The 21,657-nt window shown below is 39.1% G+C and overlaps 1 protein-coding gene across 1 annotated transcript in view; it reads right to left on the bottom strand.

Annotated features, from left to right (window-relative positions):
* pappaa (pregnancy-associated plasma protein A, pappalysin 1a) overlaps window positions 1–21,657 on the bottom strand; it is a 71,657-nt gene that overhangs the window by 6,840 nt on the left and 43,160 nt on the right. The window contains exons 11-21 of the mRNA XM_026297619.1: window positions 20,388–20,498; window positions 20,092–20,227; window positions 19,607–19,820; window positions 16,049–16,223; window positions 9,146–9,329; window positions 8,578–8,779; window positions 8,275–8,479; window positions 7,524–7,671; window positions 7,104–7,219; window positions 3,463–3,534; window positions 2,628–2,726 (exon numbers count right to left, since the gene is read on the bottom strand). Of these exons, the coding sequence (XP_026153404.1) occupies window positions 2,628–2,726; window positions 3,463–3,534; window positions 7,104–7,219; window positions 7,524–7,671; window positions 8,275–8,479; window positions 8,578–8,779; window positions 9,146–9,329; window positions 16,049–16,223; window positions 19,607–19,820; window positions 20,092–20,227; window positions 20,388–20,498 (1,662 nt within the window). The remainder of the gene's footprint in view (window positions 1–2,627; window positions 2,727–3,462; window positions 3,535–7,103; window positions 7,220–7,523; window positions 7,672–8,274; window positions 8,480–8,577; window positions 8,780–9,145; window positions 9,330–16,048; window positions 16,224–19,606; window positions 19,821–20,091; window positions 20,228–20,387; window positions 20,499–21,657) is intronic.

Genomic DNA, 21,657 nt, shown 5'->3' with positions numbered 1-21,657 from the left:
AAAATAACAATATTCAAGTAATTGGAGTGGAACTGCTCTTCACCATCTATCATCTATCTTTGATGGTGTGATAGAAACTAGTACCAAGTATTTAGTGGGTAATTTGATCATCCAGTTATAATTTCAGTGAACTGATAACACCTGTTTTGCAGACACTACTGTTGACTATTGGCATGTACCATCCTTGGCATTGAAACATTACAGCACCTGGGCTTTAGCGGAAATGCTGATGTGGGTTGTTTAAAATCTGAGGCTCTTGTGTTGTGTAGCAGGCTCCTGTCTTGTTCCCAGTGATAGAGCGATGGCTTTAGTGCTTTATGCAAATATGGGTTCAAATGAAGCGGGTGGGTTGGTATGGAAACAAGTTCTCTATCTATGTGAACAGAGGATTAATGTTTGAGGAGTTCCAACCTGAAACAAAAAAATCTTTATAAAATAAAAATTAAAAACAAAATCCTCCTTTTGATTTTTCGCAAAGAACAACAACAGGAAATTGATCTAAACCATCTGAGGCATTTCATTCTTAACCAGATTTTTTACTGGACACCAAAACATAGGCTGCTCGTGTCATGCTGCCCCCCCCCAACCTAACAATTCCTAAATTTCACAACACCCATTGCCTACTCTCCCCTCACCCAGTGTGACCTCTTGTAACTGAAATAATTCAATGGAGACTATCCTGCCATTGGGGTCTTTCAGTGAAAGTGAGTTATGCAAGTTCTGGCTGAGCCACTGAACTGGACTGGGGCCAGCAGATGTGGAGATGAGATAGTGTCAATCAACAGCAGCCAAACCACTTCAGGAGTGAGGTCACTTCCCAGCCGGCTGCTCACAAACATTCCTGATGCTATTGAACTTAGGATATAATACCTTACATCTGTTACTATGAACAAAGGACACAAAGAAATCATTGACCTCTGGATCTCTATCTAGTCAGAAGTAGGTTGTGCATATATTCATAGCCAAGTAGGAGATTGCAATCAAATATATGAGTATTGCTTGGGCCTTTTAAGAGGTTTTCCCTAGAATAATTTTGCCAGACATCTACAGTAGTAATTTGTAGTAACTGAAAAAGTCTCAGTGATTTAAATCCTACACATATCTTCCTTATCCTCAATTTCCTTTCATAGAAAATGACCAGATATCAATTAATTTGGCGAAACGCAAAATCACACAGAAGGTTAAGACTACATTTTGCAATTTTATTGAGTTTATTTAGTTTTAGTTATTTAGTTTAATTTTATTAGTATTTCAGTTTGTGGTATTTCTAGCCCATAAACAAACGTTATACTAGTGCTTCTTCTACTCTAGGTTACTAAAGAGTACACCAGAGTTACTCTCACTGACATTAAAGCTTTGAGAAAACTGTGTGGATGTGACCATTTTAAATGTATGCACTGGTACTCTTTTGAAAACCCTGTATTGCTATTGATGCTGGTGCCTTGGTCTTTCCATTGCTAACATTGTCACAAAAGTTTAAATAAGAAACAAACAAAAACACCAAAGAAGTTATTCTCTGGAAAAACACTGTTAGCCAAGAAAAAACATGTCATCATGGCTGAGGACCTGATTGTGCATGAAAAGATCCGTCAGGGTGGACTGGATGCAATAATGAGAGCCTTGATTGTACTGGAAGATGTCCACAGTATAGGCGAGATGTCTCTCGCGTGTCCTTTTTCCTCAAAGAGGAAATGAAGAAGCTCTCCAGTTAGACACACTGACACAGCCAGTGAGCCTAGACTGCAATATAAATCCATCCAGACATACAGATGGAAATGCCAGGAGTACAACTAAAGTCCCTCACCAGGCCAGAGAAGCAGATGCTGCAGCACAGAAGCTGCAGTACACTTTCAATCAGATCCCTTGCCAGCAGCTGAATGGAATGAACTAGGCAAAGCACCTCCCTGAATTAGGAGACTTACTGTACCACAGCATGACCAAACTTTTTGACATGTGCAGCTATATGTTGATTCACAACAGCTGATTCGGTGGCGACAGAAAAAAAAATAAATGCTGTTTTTAATCAGAAGAGGACAAGTAAATTATATTTCAAGTTCATATGGTCATAACCCTTACTCTGTAATAAATAAGTTAGATTAAAGTTAAGGCGTGTATTTCATAAAGAGGTATGAATACAGGCAAACAAAGACAAATATTGACATTTTACACATTAAGAAACAGAAAAGAAAAGACTATCGATGAAGGCTGAAAACTCCCACTCTTTTGGATGTGGAATCAGCAATCTGTCTACCAGTGATATACTGTTGGACACAGAGCAAAGGAAGGAAAAATCTGTTTAGAGATGTTCCAGCAGGCCCAACCATCTTCAACAGTATCTTCCACTTTTACCTTTGTAAGTAGAAAATATTCTTCCTAAATGTCAACGCATGATAAAGGCAACATGCAACCTCTACTGGATGCATGAGTGAGAATGCTAAGTGGGTAAGACACAGGGAAAATGAAAAAAACGTTCACATATGGAAGGTGGGTTTTATTCCTAAGCTATGTGTGACTCCAAAGTTGGGAAACAAACACTGACTGTTGATCAGTGTGACCAGGACCAAATGTCCAATCATCTCTTTGCCTGAAGAGTGAGGTTTATTCTGAAACACAAGTATGCCACAAACCTTCTTGGTCTTGACAGTGGATTGGCAGCAGTCTCCTCCATCATAGTTACAGAAGGCTCTGTTGTTGACCGAATCACAGTAGTTGTCTCCCATGAATGGCTATACCAGAAAGAGAGCAAGTCAATCAAACACAAATGTTGGTCCAGAAAATTGGCACATTTTCTTTTCCGATCCTAATAGTTTGAAAATTGTTAAAGGTTGAATTGTTAAAAATACTTCTTTTTTTTTTTTAGTCAGAGTTTCCTCTTGAGCGCATGTGAGGGCCTTTTAGAGGTCTCCGTATAAATTTGAAGATAAATCTGAAACATTAAATTTCCTTCATTTTTCAATGTGACTTTTTGAGCCCTTAGTGGGCCAAACCTTTAAATCAAACACCATAAACAATTCACTGCACAAAACAATCCAATAAGGTGATTTATTGGGTTGGCCCCACCCTCTCCACTTGGGTTACCAATCAGGTTATCCAGTTGGCCTGGAGTAAGTAGATGATATAATTCTTCCAAAAATTCGAGTGGCTTTGTGTCACATGTTGCATTCATATGTTATTGCACCGTTGTTACAGGAAAGATTCAGCATGTGATCATTTGATCAAGAATACTGAGTTTTTCTAACAGGTAATAAATCAGTAAATAACATCAAATAATAGAAAATTTGTATGTTTCAAGGATCCACATCGATAAGTGTATAATAATAATAATCTAATAATGAATAATTATAACAATTAATATTATATCTAAGATCAAATTAGGTTAAATTGTTAATGGTATATGTAGTCGATAAGGTGATTACTCCACAAACACACACAATAAATATGTAATTCAGGTTAAGCCCTTACCTCACATCCTTTGATGCAGTGGAGGAGTTCTGGGTGTGGATACCACTTCAGTCCCATTGTACAGACTATACTCTGCAAAATACGACAAAAGTTGGGTTATAGTTGCAGAAATAATGGTGCTTATAAATATTGGGTTTGTTTTGTCTTATTTCCCTTATGTGCAGCATATGATCAGCTTTGCCAAGGCTTTGTTTGTTATACCTGCACTACAGTGCACATAACCCTAACTAAACTCGTAGGGCACTTTGTAGTCAAACAGGAGTTATCAACAGGGCTCATGTGCTGCACATGGAGGCTTTTAGTGTGGAAGCCTCTTTTGATTTACACTAACCTTTTTTCTATTTCAGAACAAAGCTGAATAAAACAATTTTGACAAGATATAGTTTGATAAAAATGGTGTTATTTTAAAACGAAGTCATGGCTCCAGGAGGGCGAAGATTCAAGAGAAAGAGACATAGATACATCTGTGCAGAATGTGTGGAATCCCATCCTGTTCTTCCACTGTGCTGTACACTGAAATGCAACAGAATACATTTTTTGCTTAGGGGAGCTGGACAGCACTGCAAATATTGTGTGTACCTGAATGTGCAGATGTATTCATTTACACATATACCCATAGGCTTTTCCATGTATTTATATGACATCATTTGACTCTGGGTGAGCAAGTGTGCCTCTGCTGTGTGACTGTCCCTCCTGTATGTGTGTATGGGTAGTTGGATATATGAGTCTACTCAAACTATAGGCGGAGAAGGTTTTTGTTTACAGCATAAGTGTGTCTCTGTACTTGGGCAGTAGTGTGCCTGATCAAAAGTGCCATCCACAGCAAAGCTGACTGACCTCAGATGGTCCATGGTTTCTCAGACCCCCTGTGTCCCAATATCTCACAAAGTTAATGTGCTTTTCTTGTGTTGCTGCAAACTAAGGTATTTTTCATTTCAGTGCTGTCAGCAAATCAATGAAAAAAAGAAAGATGGGAGGTTGAAGGTGGAGAGAAAGAACAGCATATCTGAGGACAACTGCAAAAAAATGGGAGTAACAGTAATGGGACTAACAGTCCTACTACTGTGATGTTGTAGCCTACTGCATAGCAGAGTGCAGGCACATCTGTGGATTGTGTTCATATTAAGGACTAAGATGGTTAGTCCCTGTATGGTGGAAGATTAAGCATATTATTTTCTCTTAGAGATGAAACTTTTTGCAAATTCTGTACTTTTATTCTCACTTTCTCATGTTCTGCTATGATGTCATCCAGAAACTCCTTCTGTTCCCCTCTCTCATTTTCTCTCTTACTCACCCTTATTTCCTCTCTCAGCAAGGCCGTAAATCATGATAATCCATGATCGTGGCCTGGCCTCACCCCTGACTACGTATGGGATCCTCACCCTCTGAAGCCTCCCCCGGGCGTTGAGACCACATAAAAATAGATCCCTATCTCAGCGCCACCACAGACGAGGTCATGTCATATAGAAAATGACTAATTCCACAGCAAGCCCGACAAGGTAATTTTGCTGATAAAGGGGGAGGAGAGTGCTGGGGGCGCAGAATTGTTAGATATAGAGGGACAGGAAAAAGAAGAGGAGGAGGTAGAGATAGGGAAGTAGGAGAGAATTCTAAGTGGGTCACACTACGAACCAAAATACAACTAGTTTAAAGGCAATAAATCAACATCATTTATTAGGGTGGTCAACATTAACCTCCAACTCAGCAAAATAGAACTAAAAAGAGCATCTGAGGACATGAATTCTCTTTTATAGTAGATACTGTATGCAGAATCTCATCTTAGAGGACTGATTAGACAGTATAGACAATGATATCTATACTTACATACTACAATTGTACAGCCATTGTAGTTGATGATTTCTTTTAGAACAACCACATGATCTTGGCTTCAATGCCATTTTGCAACAGCCATGTTCTCTTTAGCCCAGCGGCATCAATTGCAATTTGCATTTCCTGTTCTTTTCTGATTCTAGAATTAAATGAGCCCTATTCTCAAGATGGACCACAAAAGATCACCCTGCAGTTGACATCAAATCTAAGAACATACCAATTACTACATTTTGCTAAGCCACATTTGTGTCAGCTCATCATTGGATGTTTGTAATAATTTGACTACCATTGGATAAGGTGCAGGCCTCTGTGCTTGTCCGTGTGTGTTTCTGATTAAACCTACTATCATTGTTACTTTGAAGGGAGAAATTTGAGTTTTGGAACATTTGGAGTATTTGACTGAATGGCAAAAGACAAAACATGAGACTTGCTGAAGTGTACAGTACCTGCCAAAACTCCACCTTCCCCAACATCCTAGCTCTGGTGCATCATGACTGAAAACACTCACCCCACCATCCTTACTTCTCTGATTTCTCTTGTGCTATCCACTGTGCCCAGAAGCATAACCTCAAGTATCAAATTGCTACTGAGCACAATTCATATCAATTACACAAATCCATGAAAAACAGATCATTTCATATCCATGTGGCCCTACCCACCTCTCTCCCCCAACATCCACTTCAAAAAGTTGCTGACTTAAGTGCGACTCTAAAACAAAAACAGAAGGAGTTGTGGGGAGAAAACAGTGAGAAATAGAATTTGTTCCTTTACTCAGCTGGTGGCTTCTCTTTTCTCCTTCTCTAGTTACAGATCTTGATGCTATTTAGTAAGATCCCAATCTGCCTCTACAGCTAAAAATGACATTAAGCTGACAAAAACACATAAAATAAGTTACACATCATGGACATTAATCAAGATAAATGGGGGGAGCAAAATCGAACACACACACACACACACACACGCACACACACACGCGCACACACACGCGCACACACACGCGCACACACACACGCACACACACGCGCGCACACACACACACACACACACACACACACACACACACACACACACACACACACACACACACACACTCGTTCATGGCATACTCCTACCCCTACAACTTAACCTCAGCCACAAGCTTCATGAAAGTACCCCCCACAGGTACAAGATGTACAATTCTGTATTTAATTACCTCCTCCGACAGTAACCTCTAACCTTTGTGTTTTGCTGTCGGCTAGTTTAAGCAAACAGTACTTAATCAGTGCAGTCAGCCGCTGAGAGACATATTGAGCTCATTAACCAGTGATAATCATAAATTTATTTCAGAAAATTACAACTATTACTGATGACAACTCATTTGATAAGGTTTTACAAATTGAATGGAGTTTTAACATGTCATACGCTCCGCAGGAATCTAGCAGAAGTATGTTTTGTTTTACACAATATATGTACATGTTAAATTAAATTTTATGAATTGCATGATTACTGCTTTTCAGTCAACCGATCTCAGAGTTGCTTCGCAGCTTATTATTTCTCCATGAAAGTTTTTCAATTGTCACACCGAGGACTGGGACACAATAGGGTAGCACCATGCTTTCACCCTTCCAATCAATAATAGAGTAAAAATGTTTGAAGGGTTGCCATGCAAAGATAAACATTCGCCTGCCTTTGGGCACAAAAGACAGATGCAAGTTGGCATTTTTCATTGCGAGAGCCATGATGTAGACACTGTGAAATTCCTTACAGGCGAGTTGTGGATCACAGAACTTTGTGAAGTGCGTCTGTCAGAGCTTTGAAGCGCACAAACGTACCTTGACTTTGTGCGGGTTCCTCCAGTGGTCTTTAAGTACACTTTCGACTGTCATGTTGCTTGGGAGGATCACCACGTCGTTGTTACTCTCTCTGCACGTCAGCTCACACTCCTCACCTGTGTGCACGCAAGAGAGAAACCCATGAAAAAACAAAGCATGCAAAGCCCACACATCAAAGACATTTCAAACACCCTTAACCCTTTCACCCATTTACTTTCAAATTATTGTGATAATGTGTAACATTTTATTGACTTTAATTGCATAGAAATTAAAATGACTGTAACAGTAAAAACTGAAAAGGAAGTGAAAAATAAAACAAACAACATACTTAAAAGATATATGTAGACAGTGTAACAGTGAAAGATACAGCCTTAAGAAAACTGAATTGTTATTATATAATGTAAATTTGTGCATACAGACCTATGCCGTGTCCTCGCTTGCATGAGTACTGTAGGCTATAATGGAGGTTTTGAGGTAAAGAACACTGGCCTTTGCTGTGTGGGCATAGGCGGAATGACCCTGTCCAGTTTCCATCCTTCCTACAGCGGATCATACTGGATCCGGTGCCCTGAATATAACATATACATTGACATACAAACAATAACACACACACACATTAACACACAAACACTAGCAGGCCAAGGACACAGAAGGCATCCCACTGCAAAGAGGGAAATGCAACACATTTTATTTATCAGGCATCAAACCCACAATGCCTGAGAGGCAGAACAGATTAAAAGGTGTATACATTTCAAAAGTCTGTGGCAGCAGGACTATTGTGGAAATCAATAGCAATCTTATTAGTATGGCGTCAAATTGAGTAGGGCTAAGGGAGACAGGGTGAGAAACCGACAGGCATTCAGACAATGAGGGCAGTGTGAGAAGAATCTTATAAAAGCAGGTGTACGGTACTGGGGAAAAAAATATGTAAACAATCATTTATAATAATATATATAAATATAATCAATTATATTCAATTTGCTAACAATATAATGCTTCTATATCATTAAACCTATAAGTGATCAAAACAGTAAGAATGTAATAAGGACAGAAAACGAACGTTTACTTTTTATACACATGACAAAATGAAGAGAAAAATAAGTAAATCAAGAAAAGAAAGAGAGGAAAAAGATAGACAGACCTGTTTGCATGGAGCGTGCAGCAGCCTCACCGTATGGGCAGAGCCTCCTGTGGTCGTGATAGCGGTATTACCAGCAGGATCAGTGCAGTTGAGTCTGCAGATACTGTCAAAGCGGAAGCCATCGGTACAGTGATACGAGCCATGGAAAACGGGAGGTGGGGGATCACAAGTCACTGGCTCGCACGCCCCCTCAAGCCAGCTGCCATCCTCTGTGCACTGCCGCTTAAACGCACGTCTAAATGGAAAGTTAATGCAAGTGATTTGAGGCCTTAATTTCAATTGGAAACTTCCTGATAAGGAACCTTCAAAACCCTTTTCTATTTCTTTCTTTACCTCTTGGGTTTGTTGCTGACATGGTAGCCTGGCTTGCATTTGTATTTGCAGAGTGTGCCCACTTTGAGGCCTGTCTCATTGCAGCGCTTGGTTTGCAGGACAGCATTAGGCACTGGAGGAGGGGCTGGACAACGAAGCTCACAAAGGGCCTCTGGGAAGGACCACAGACCATCTTCTAGGCAGGTAAGAGTGTTGTTTGTACCTGAGGAGAAAAAGCAGTAAATGAATGGACAGAACATTTGAAAAGTTCGATGTGTACATTTAAGTGAAGGAAAAGAAACTTAATAGAATGAATTAAAGAATGTCTTCCTGACTCACAAATTGCAATCTGTATTTTATGGGGTTTTGTAATGTAATAATCTTTTATGGTTATATATTTATAAAGTTGAAAAAAAAAATGCATGTGTATCAAAAAGATTTTCACCTTTTCAACTCTGATGGTTAAATATATAAATATATAACAGTCAAAGTGATGAGTGACAATAACATTTCTCATTTTTTAAACATTTTTTTAAGGACGGCTTGAAAATATGCATCTGTGCACACGTGTGCATGAATCACGTCTCACCTATCAGCTGGGCAGGTTCTCGACACTGAAAGGTGATTTTCTTGCCATAGGTAGTGCCATCTGGGAAGCTGAAATGGGCAGGATGAACGTGGTATTTGTCGGGCAGACCACAGTCCACAGGCTCGCATGACACCTGTTTGTTCCACTTCCCATTTGTACAGGTTATAGTCACTGAAGAATCCAACTGAAATATAAGACAAGGTATAGAAGCATCAGATAAAAACAGAGAGACAGGGACAACTTTTATTCAAAAATTAGTTACATGCATGAGTATGCAACAACATAAGCATCTGCTTGCACATTGATGTGACAGAATTTCCCACAGACATCCTTTGAATGTTTACATCACAAATAAAATGACTACAGAAATTCAGCACGCATTCCAACAAGTTTCTAATCAGCATGTAACCCAACCGAGCTTGATCGGGTTTAGCTTACAGCATGTGAGTAGGCCTCTCAGGCTACTCAGCAGCTCGAGTAACTGCTGAAAGCATTTGTAAGGTCAAGTGATGCCACTTAGACAACTGATATCTAACAACTGCACAACAGCTCTAAACACAAAACAGGTTGACTTCAGTGGAAGTGTGACAACCTCTGAGAAACACACACGGGGAATCTTCCAGAACTCAACTGAACTGAGTTTCTGTGTAGTCATGATACAATGAAAATGTTTTTTTGGTTTTAATTTGTTTTTTTTTTTTATTCTGGAAATTCCATGCAATCAGTCAATGCTTCTGTTGACAGGAAACAAAGACAGGTGAAAGGTGGCTGTTGGACATTAATTTATCTAATTTGTATATGTGTTGTATGATTTAGTGTTTGAAAAAAGTTGCAAAAACAACTTTAGCAGTGTTTCATTTTCTGCGTTCTCAAAATCGAGCACACTGCCTGACAAAAGTGGAACTTGTGCGACTGTGCCCTTACATGTTGGAATGTTGGAGGAAACTGAAGAAACCAGAGGAAATCCACACACTGGGAAAACATTCAAATCCACAAAAAATTTACTTAGTAGTCAAACCTAACAGTGGTCACACCACTCTACTATGACAAAGACATGCTGAAGTCTACAGCATTATGTAAGATTTAGTACAGTCCATACCATAGCCCTTGATTAGAAACAGTAGCTACTGAGATCTGTTGAAGATATGACCTAGCAAGGTCTGACTGATACTTGAAAAGCCCATGTCTTGCATTAATCGCATCTGTGCACATATCATTGGGTAACCATTCCTGATCAAGAGTGATAAGAAAATTGTGCAGAAAGTATAACATTAAGGACACAATTATTGTTATATGAGTTCCAGGAAACAAAAAGGGTAAACATAATGTGTCCACAACATTACATTTCAAAACGGAAATATCTTGTTAAAAAAAAAAAAAATCTGAAGTTAGGTCTATTTCCTATTAGAAATAGCTGTGATTCCTGTAAATTATTTGGCTTGTGGCATGATATTTGCAGAGATGAGACCAAAATGGAGAGCCACTGCATCATCCAAACCTCAACTGTTTTCATCCTCTTAAATAGCCCCGCGTAACACAAGAGGAATGCTTAAATTGACAGTGGTGCCAAGAAATCTCACAACAAAGCTGTGAGAGCTCAATCATTTTGACTTTTCCTTCGCAAAACAAAAAAGGGAAACCTGTGTTATTACCACGAATTACATTCTACCAGTGGTTTGATTGACTTTAATTTCACACATCCGTTTAAAGAGTGGCCAAAATTAAAGGCCACACAAGCTGGACTCAGTTAGTTTTACATATCTGTTGTTTCATAACCTTCTTTCTCTTCCCATGTATTTCTATCTTTCATCTTGATTCCATTATATGATACTGCATAACAGTATCAGATTCCTTCAAAATAAATAAGCTTATTTCATATTTGGCTATCCAAACAAAATAACATATGCATCACATGTGAGTGCCTGCTGAAAAACAAGTGGAGAGTTGAATGATTCAATCATGATGGGAGGTTGTGAACAAAGTCTGCATGGAAGAAATGTGGAAGGATATATTTAGTGTTAATGTGTGGAAAGATGTGTGCAAATGGAATGTTAAGAAATTTGTGTAATTGTGTATGTGTGTGGTCAAGTGTTACCACGCAGATACAGAGACGCATGTTTACTTGTACGTACATCTGCTATGAGCGGTTTTTGCATTTCAAGCATGCATCCCCTAGTGTGTAAATGTATGTATGGTTGAGTGGAAATGTGTGGGATTTTTCTCTAAAAAAAAATGTACAGCTGTCAACTTCTCTTCCAGTAGCAACCTTTGGCTATTTTGCCTAATTCAAGCCAGACAGAATAACTGACAAATGAACTGACAGTCTCTTCCTTCAACTGAACCAGTTTGCTTTAGCTTGGATGGCAAACAAAAGTAAGCACATGCAAAGAGTACAATAATAGAACACATCTGGACTTTCAAAAGAAGACTTAGTACAGGGATGCTAAGAAGTGGAATTAAATAGAATTTATCATTGTCTACTCTTTGGCAAAATATTTTGTGAAACTGTTTTGGAGGAAAGTACAATTCTAGGTTACATGGGTACATGGTTTATTCATCTGGAATATTCAAAATATTTGGCAGAAAAAAAATGAACAGTTCCACAACTGATTCTGGACACGAAGGTGTTCAGAACAATAAAATTCACCTGGGTATTGCTGAGAATCTAACTCTACATAGATATGTATAGGTCTGGCCTTGTTTAGCTTCCAAGACCTGAAAATGTACCTATGCTGACATGGACTATTAGGATGGGTTCAGTTCCACCACTCTTTACTGCAGAGATGCCTATAGAAATTTGGATTCAGCTGCTCATTCAGTCAAGAAGAATCCACTCCTTACTCAGCATACAAATCAACAACTTGAGGATCAACACAATGACAATGTAAAAGGACTCCATCTCTGCTTCAAGAACTAGGATTACAATTCACAGCCTTCATGCTCATTCACCCAAGAGTTGCTTATAGGTTTATGGGGGTAAAGCCCAATGCAGGTTATCCCCTGCTGTGGTACTATCAGGACAAAAATGAACTCAGCCATGACGAAACAGGATGCCCTTCCATAATCCCTCTACATACAGGGTGTTAACTTGAAAAACAAATACAGATATTTCTTTAACATTATTCATGACTAAAATAAGCAACAATCAAGTTTGAAGCTATATAAAAAATATCATTTACTGTGACTTAATCAAAAACAGGTTATCTGTTTCATCAGGTCTGTGTGGTTTCATCAGATTTGATTCACCCAGTCCATAAAAAAAAAAATCATTAATTGTCATAAGTGTCTGAATTGCTAAAATTTGATCAGCACATACATTTGTGCATTTTCATTTCATTTAAAATCAGACAGAAGAACGCACAGACAGAAATGTCTCATAAGAAATAATCAAAACTGTTCTAAATTAGGCAGAAAATTGCCTGTAAGACAAAATACCAAAGCAGAAAAAGACAGTTCTCCACATCCTTCTTGGCCTCTGGCCATAACCACTGGCCTAAGGGGACAATTCAGTCTCACCATTACTGTTTAGAATTGTTAGTAGTTGCTATACTTGTTAAGTAAAAGTAATTTAAAGCCTGGTTGTATAAACCACAGCTGTACATCCTAATTAGCCTCTTAATGACTCAGAATGCACATGATGGCTCATGCTGTCACTGCTGGAACTGGGTGGACTTCCTCCAATATATTTTGAACCATGCACATAGTGTCCACTGCTTTACTTCGTGGACAGAATGATTGGGATGTATGTTTTACATTTATCTCAATTATTATCAAATTAATTATAAATTTTTAATGACTTTAGTGACATTTGTCCTGCATTCCTTACTAGCTGCAGCACAGAACACCTGGATCCACTCCAGCCCTCAGGTTAATGCCCTGATGAAGATCAGCCAGGAGTATTTTTAGTGCAGTACCAAATATATTTTGAGTGAGGGGGTACCCATAGGAAAGCCATGCATGAGGGGGACAAAATTTTACATTATGGATAAAATAACTACTGGATTTAGTGCCTCATCATTCTAGTCAAAACTTCTAACTGGGCACATATGCTTAAAAGGATTGTCAGGCATTTGTATCTGGCTGCCCACAGAGCATGCACATGAAAAAGTTTCTCTGGCTGCTGACTGCCCACCCTGTATGAATATAATGAAAAAAATACACAGTTCCAGTCAAAAGTTTCCTCATTCAATACGTTTTCTGTGTTTCTGCTATTTCTACTTTGTAGTTTATTACACATATTATTATCACACATGTTGACTTTCATAGTAAAAAAAAAAAAAAGATGGATGGATGGATGGATGGATGGATGGATGGATAGATAGATGGATAGATGGATAGATGGATAGATGGATAGATGGATAGATAGATAGATAGATAGATAGATGGATAGATTCCTCCAAGTAGCCACTGTTCTGTTTTGATAACAGCTTTGCACACTATTACTATTCTCTCAACCATCTTGAGGTAATCACTTGGAATACCTCTCCAACAATCCTGAAGGAGTTCCTACATATGCTGCGCACTTGTTGACTGCTTTTCCTTCAGTTAAAAAACCAATGATGGTCCTACTGAGCACAGACCAAATGGAATGGCCTATCACTGCAGAATGTTGTGGTAACCAGGCTGGTAATGTGTGGCTTGAAATCATCGACAACAATGTCACCAGCAAAGCACAACACCATCACACCTGCTCCTCATGATTCACTGAGGGAACCACACAAGCAGATACCATCCATTTAGTTTCTCTATGTCTATTTGTGAGATGTAGGGAGGAATCTCAAATTCAGACTGATTATGAAGGTCTAATGTCCATTCCCAGTATTTCTGGCACAAGTAATTCCCTTCTACTGGCTGAGGTAGACGGTTATATGAAAAAAAAAAAAGGATAGCAAGCTGGGATAAGACAATCATAAAGTGGGCAGTCACAGCATGAGGGTTTGGTGGGCCTGTTCTAATTGAACTGAGCAAGTACTGATTCACGATGACCTGCCTATAGAGCAGATGTAGAGAGTTAAACAAAAAGCCCATGTGAAATACAACAGGGGTTTTCGGTGCCAGCGCTCAGTGTTCCCTAACCACTTCAAAGAGAGAGAAAGTTAGGGCAAACAGACAGCAATAAATGCGATATATACAAATGAAGTAAGTGAGGGAAACAGATTAGTTCTGAAGACAGCATTACCAGAACCACTTTGACATCACTTAAACAAGAAAGCAATTTGCTAATGACAGAAGACAAGACTGCACTTTTCAACCATAGTGTCTAGGTAGGTGTGTCTGTAAGCACCCGGGTAGCTAATAAATAAGGAGATAACTGCTGAGGGTATAACAAGAATCTTCCTATCTGAGGGGGACATGGGAGCTGATCTATGCTATAATCTTGGTCAAATCATGTTATTAGTTTGTGACTAACATAGTCCATCATACTGTACATAAACATGAAATAAATACTACTAATACACAACATTAACTGTTTTGCAGAACAAAGGCCACTGGCCATAACTTTGATGTTAATGAGGTCACATCTAAAAACATTTGATATCTTGCCATCCAATGAGGAAAAATGTTTTTTTGGCACAGTCCTACTTCCTCTTGTATTCTCCCCTGCCCCCCTGCATTGACATTGATGAATGTGCACATAGCCCACTGTCAGTCAAAATCTAATGTAATTAGAAGTCTGGGCAGACTCAATGGAGCATTATTCTGACGGCATTTGTTCGGATGTGGAAATAAATGTGCATATGGGTCTGTGTATGTGTTTAAATAATAAATATGGATACTTGGTGAAAAATAGTGGGATTTTATGGTCCAGTTATAACAAGTTACAGATACTCAGCAACAGCCATGTGAAAGATGGGAGGCAGAGTGCGTCATTAAGGTTACAGTTGTGAGTTAATTCAAGTCAGAGTTTTCCTCCTCTTCTTTAAAACTCTTCCTCCTTTCTAAATGTTTCTGTTTGTTACTCAAACACACCCACACATACTGTACAGACAAATACTTCAAATACACATAAAACTAAATTTACCTTGTTCTCTAAAACTCCCATCTGTCTGTGGGAGCATTCATAAATTGTCCTGCAGACTGCTTTACAGAGTGACTGAGAGGGATTAAGTGTTTATATGGCCTTTATAGCAGCTTGGTTTCAATCCAAAAGGTTGACGATACAGTGTCATCCCCCCTGTTTGTTTGTTTACTTGTAAACATTCATCTGTGCACATACTGTATCTGTTTGCATCTATGTTTAACTCATGCAGAAGATTGTCTGTCCTTTACTGTGTGTGTCTCTACATGGCAGCATTTCATGCTCCTGTGTGAGAGCAGCAGCAAATCTCTGCCCCTTAACAGAGACTTCAATGTGTGCGAAATGAGCAGGGATGGAGCGAGGGAGGGAGAGGGAGCAGACACTATGCGATGATGTCATTGTCCCGGTGGAGTAGCGATACAAAGTGACTGTTTGAGGTGATGGTGCAGCATGCTCAGCAAGGGACTGTGTGTGGTGTGTGAGTGAGTCTCTGGGTGTGTGTGTGTGTGCTTGTATATGTGTAGCAAGCCAACAAGAGGAGGAGACTGGTGCGTCTCCACTCCTCAGTGCAGAACTCATCTACCTGGATGTTGATGATGTCATTGTCTCTGGAGGCTTGCCATGCCAAGCTTTTGCAGGTGAGAAAATAAATGCAGAGATAGAGGGGAGAGCAGAGAGAAAGTGTGCCTGAATCTCTCGCATGGCCATTCGTGTAGTTCGGTTTGCATCAATGCATGTTCATTTGCATCTTCATGTTTGAACAAGTGCTCCCATGTGCTGTAGAAATGCATTTGGGCTTGAGTGCAAAATGTACCTGAATTCATGTGCCTGCTTGTATGCTGAATTGCCTGTGTGTATTTAAACGTGTGTAGCAGCGTGGTTACCTGGCTCTTGATGATGTCATCATCCTGGTGGACTTGCAGGACGTATCCAGAGTTGCAGGAGATGGTGCAGCGGTCTCCATTGTAGAAGTGGTGGCCAGGGCTACTGCACTTGAGCTCTGCATTGCGGATTAAGGGTTCCTGGCAGTCAATGGCTTCGCACGAATAATGTACACAACTAACAAGGACCGTGTGTGTGGGGAGTAGTTGGTAAAAAAAAAAAAAAAAAAAAGTGAGAAAAAGAGAGAGAGAGAAAAAAAAAACAACTAAAAAAAACCACATTTAAAGTTACAACCAACATAAACTCACTGTATAAAATAACACTACTAACACTCAAACATGAAAACAGACACATTTGCTCACAAATAGAAAAGCTACACATTGACTCAACTGTTTCCATCCATCACTGACTGCTTAACATATCAAATCAATAGCTTGCATGGAGAAAAGAATGCCAAATTTACCATGTGCAAGAAAAGCGTCTGTGTGCACACACAAGGCTGAATGTAGTATGTGAATTAATATTGAAAGTATATATTATGTACTGTTTTAGAGTTTGGCCACAGTTCTATGCTGGTAGCCTGATGGAGTAGGCATTTAATGCTCGTGGAATGCTTGCATGCCCAAGGCACCTTTTTACAACAGTCCACATTCTACAGTATAGGGTTCCCTTACGAAGCCGACAGGAAGGTATGGGTACACAGAGAAAGAGGATGTTAGAAAATACAGTCTTTGAGAAATATTGTTAAACTGACTCCTACCTAAATCGAATGGAATATTTTCTCTTTTCATTCATGGATTTTTCTGCTTCTGCTGCTGACAGCCTTTCATGCTTTTTAAAAAATGTATATTATTAAGGATGAAAATCCTTATTAAGGATGCAAAGCTATGTATCTATATTATCTTTTATATCCTTGATATTCCCACTTCACTGTCCACATGTCTGTACCGTAAAGTAAAGATTAAATAAATAAACCCTTAATAAAATTGTAAGCTTGTAATTAAAACGCTTATGTTGACAAGAGGCTAATCAAAGCTGATGAAGACTGTTTAGAAAGCACTTACATCTAGGCTTTTTGAGGACAAACTAGGGAAACCTAGAAGCCTCCTCTGTGGACACTTTAGCTTGGAACAAAATCTCTTTATGGTTTTCTACTAGTCACTCTGGAATTTCTGACATAAATTACAATTAACTACCTGGAAAACTATCCTCCTCTTCTGCGAACCAGAAGTGCAGTACAGAGCACAATATGTACAAGAAGATTAGAATAGAAAAAGAAGAATAAAACAAAAACAAGTGTGAGAAGACACCCCGCAAAACAGGAATTCAACTATTCTTAATTTGATAAGAAGTGACGAGTACAAAAACTGAGAAAAAAAGACACTGAAGTGGAAAAAACACTGGTGTCAAAAACTGAAAAAAAAGCGAAAACATATAGGTTCATGCATTTGCAGACGAGCATGGAACATAAAACTGAGCCATGGTAATAGTGCCTGTTGTTAACAACACAGGGAAAAGGGGATGTGGTGTTTTGTGGAGGCACAAGTATTACGGGAAATGTGCTACTCAGCCCAGGAGAATGAGAAAGGGAAAGCAGGAGGAGGAGGCACAAAAAGGGGAGAATTAAGGAGAAGGACATGGCAAACAGTTAGAGAAAAATGAAGATGATGTAAAAGTAAAGGATGAGAGGACAGCATGGGTTAAATGATATGAAGAAGGGGAGGAAGAGGTAAGTTGTGGAACTGGAGGGAGAGGGAATAGAAATAAGAAGGGAGATGGAGTGAGGCAAAATGGAAAGAGGAGATAAGAAATTTGGACAGTGAGGCACTGTACAGATGACAGAATGGTGATGATGAATTTGAACTGAATAAAGCAAAGAAATAGACCAGCGACATAAAAAGACCAAGAGGCTGAGCCAGGATTCTCTCCTGATGTATGGACAAAGCTGTAAATAACAGATCATAATATTATATTATAATTTTTAGCTTGTAGTGTGCTCAAGTCAAAAGTTCTGAAGATAGGCCTAAGTGGTATGTCTGGTTGACTTGCCATCACATAACCATATTAGTTTTCAAGAGCCTCTGAAAATTAGATGAAGTGGAGAGAAGATGAAAGAAAGGAAAGTCAGCGAGAACTCGGGGAGAAAGCAACTAGTCTGTGTGTGTGTGTGTGTGTGTGTGTGTGTGTGGTAACAAACAATTTCCTGGCTGATACAGATACACAGCAGTTATAATCTATTTAGGTGCTCTTGGATGTCTCACTGGCACACAACAAAAGCCACAAACAGCTCTATCTCTCTGCACAGACCCCCCGACCATCCATTCTTTGTGTACTGTGGGGTTTATCAGGGCATGTCTTATTGAAAAGGTTGTGGGAGCATTATCAGTATGAATTGTCTCATGCAAGACAGTGGTGTGGAAATTGGTAAATTGTGACTCTGGCTGCATGTGTGTGGTCTCGTTTAGCAAAGTTTGCGAGGAGTGGTTTGACATAATATCATTAGCAATTAAAAAGAAAGGAACAGCACACTCAAAAAATATGGGTTTGCAGCTAAATAGGTGCTAATTCTTGCCAACAGCTCTTAGAAATCTCATCCATAACTGTTAAGCACTATTTACTTAAATTTGATCATCTTTATTTTCTGGATTAGATGCTGGTTTTTAAGCTGCTGTTCAAATTTAAAATATTTATATACATAATAAATCACATTTGAAGCCTGAATTAATTCAATGAATTAAATACATTTAATTAAATTAAATACTATGCAACAACAATGCAAAAACTATTACATAAGAAACTTGTCAATTGTGGCAAGATTTTCAAAGACAGACATTTTTATGCAGCATGTACTTCAGCCAAAAGAAAACAAACTTGGGTGGTAAACAAGATTTAGTGCTGGAGACAGCGGGGCTGCTCTGTTGTTTGAAATTTGTGGACCTCAGCAACAAGTCCAAATTGATTGTAAATTTCCAACGATATTATATATATATATATATATATATATATATATATAAAGTTACAGCTACGACAGTAAAACTTTGTAGGTAACTATATTATATATATATATATATATATATATATATATATAATATAGTTACCTACAAAGTTTTACTGTCGTAGCTGTAACTTTGGGTAAATGTCTTACATTAAACAGCTTGTTGGCACCATTAATTAACACACGACTCTCCCTCTCTTTTGCTCAAATACACACATACAAATTTAGCTCTTAGCATTCTTGTCTTTTCTCTTTTTGCATGAATGGTATCCTTGACTTCCATCTTCTTTGTATGTGTAGTCAGTCCTTGTTTTTCATGTGTGAGAGCAGACATTTGAGATTGATGCCTTACCATTGCTTACCAACATGTGGTAGTTGCTCGACACCACTGATCTACAGTCTTCACTGTGTGTGTGTGTGTGTGTGTGTGTGTGTGTGTGTGTGTGTGTATGTGCAGATCTACATAATTTCAGATTTCAGATGAATGTTTTTGGTTGCGATGCATATGTGAGTGCAACATGTGTAAGCCTCATGTGTGCGGGTACTTCCTATTTCTGAGCCTCACCTCTGGCCTGTGGGGTTGTAGATCTCATTGCTCTGGCAACCACTTATCGTGATGGGGTCGAAGGACTGAAAGGAGCGCAAACCTACACCGGAGATGGCCACAAGAGGAGAGGCAAACATGACCAGGATGGCCTTGGTGTGGTAGAAGGCCACTGACAGGTCATGGCTCACTGGGATCACCAAAGGGTTGGTGCGGCAGCTGAGACGCCACTCACCTGTGAGTGGATGGAGGAGACAGAGGAAATAGAGTCTATTAAGACTGAGGGACAGACTGTAGGAATTAGGTCCATAGAAAGGGACAGAAGAGAGTACTAGTCATGTTACATCGTCCTAATGAAAACATTTACATTAAGTAAAAGAAAGATGAGACTAACAATTAAAAGGGCTTCATTTTGTATGACGTCTGCAAATTATAACAGTCTCTAATTAGATAAAGCTTCTTTAAGTTTGGTTGTCCACTTTGAAAGCATATGACACAATTCTCACCTAGATTATGGATCCCCTCCTTGGTGTCCACCAGCTGAACAGTAATGTTACATTGAGTCTGGTCAACGTAGCTAGTCCCATCAGCAGCCAAGTGTATAATCACTGCTGCTGCCACCATGGGATGAGAAAACTGGGCCTGAATCGAAGAAAACAAAATGTATAAACTATTTCTTCTATTTTTTTTTTTAAATCACATTTTAATTGAGAATCATGCATCAGTGAATGATTTCCTATCATTCTTGTTAGAATGATGTCACCTGAACTACACATGATGGATGGATGGATGGAGGTCTTACCTTGAGCCAATAATCAGGATTTGCCCATGTTGACTTATGCGCCTCACGACAGGGGAACCATGCATACTGGGACACTCCATCTGACAGATCAAAAACCTTGGACTGACATGTCTAGAGAAAAATAAAAGAATATAAGAAGAAAATTATGTAGGCATCCTTTTAACTCAAGTGTAGCTGTTTTCCTTATTTCATTATTTTCATTTAGCTTCATTGTGTATAGAGCACTTTTTTGTTTTGTTTGTTTTTATTTTTGAATGGCAGCACAATAATGGGAGAGTTAGGGTTGTTAAACATGCTAAAATTGAGAATTACCCGTCTACCTACCTAACTCCTATTTTACACGTTTTACATGCGGACGACCTTTTGACAATGCGTTGACCCCTATTTTCCACAACTGTCAGCTGTTTGTCTGCTCTTTGGGTGGACGTGCAGTCTGTGCAGCATTGTTTGTTTGTGTCATGTCAACAAACCCGGCACCTTGTCATGCGATGGAAGGCCCACATACTATTCCTCTTCTTCCTACTAGTTTCTGTCTACTCACCTAGTGCTGGCTTCGAAAACCCTGTCATGCACTACCTGTCCACTAGAAGTCCTCAGAGACTTGTCATGATTCTGTGTAGCACCTGAATAAGTCACCTGTGTCACACATCAGCCACTTGTGGCACAAACTGTATGACAGTTTCTCCTTATTATTTGGCAGATTACATAAACATTCTGCATGGACTGGCAACTAATCCCTCGATGATGATTAGGATGTCTTTGTGTGGGAAATTAATGACAAACTATGATGTTTTAATGAACCAGTACTGCTGCTGTGTCGACAAGTTGTTAAGGAGTACACATGCAGGTAATGGAACTGTAAACAGTGAACCAAAACTGACATCTGGCCTGCATAATAGTGACACTCTGCTGCTGATGGTAAAATGCAAAAAAAGCAACACAAACTCCAACTGCAAAAAAAAAACCATTCAATCCAGTCATCTTGTTTTAGGCCAACAAGCTATTTGAGTCATTTGGTATGACCACAGCTGTATGCCAAGGCATCTGGACAAGGTAGAGAATCTCAACCAAAGAGCTCTGAAAAAAAAAGCTATTAAGACTCTTTTGGTAATCTGCCTCTGGCAGCTCACCTGCATATATATAGTGTGCTGCACAATATTCATGCTAAAATATCTCAGGTGCAGTGATTGGTTCCCAGATTCTTTAACTTTACCACTCTTTTATGCTATCAGAATGAGGGATGATGGTATTTTATTGGAGAATTTTAAAA

The sequence above is a fragment of the Mastacembelus armatus genome, chromosome 12 (genome assembly GCF_900324485.2).
Source record: "Mastacembelus armatus chromosome 12, fMasArm1.2, whole genome shotgun sequence".
Taxonomy (NCBI): domain Eukaryota; kingdom Metazoa; phylum Chordata; class Actinopteri; order Synbranchiformes; family Mastacembelidae; genus Mastacembelus; species Mastacembelus armatus.
The sequence above is the reverse complement of the archived record's forward strand: the minus strand, read 5'-3'. Positions and strand labels throughout refer to the sequence as shown.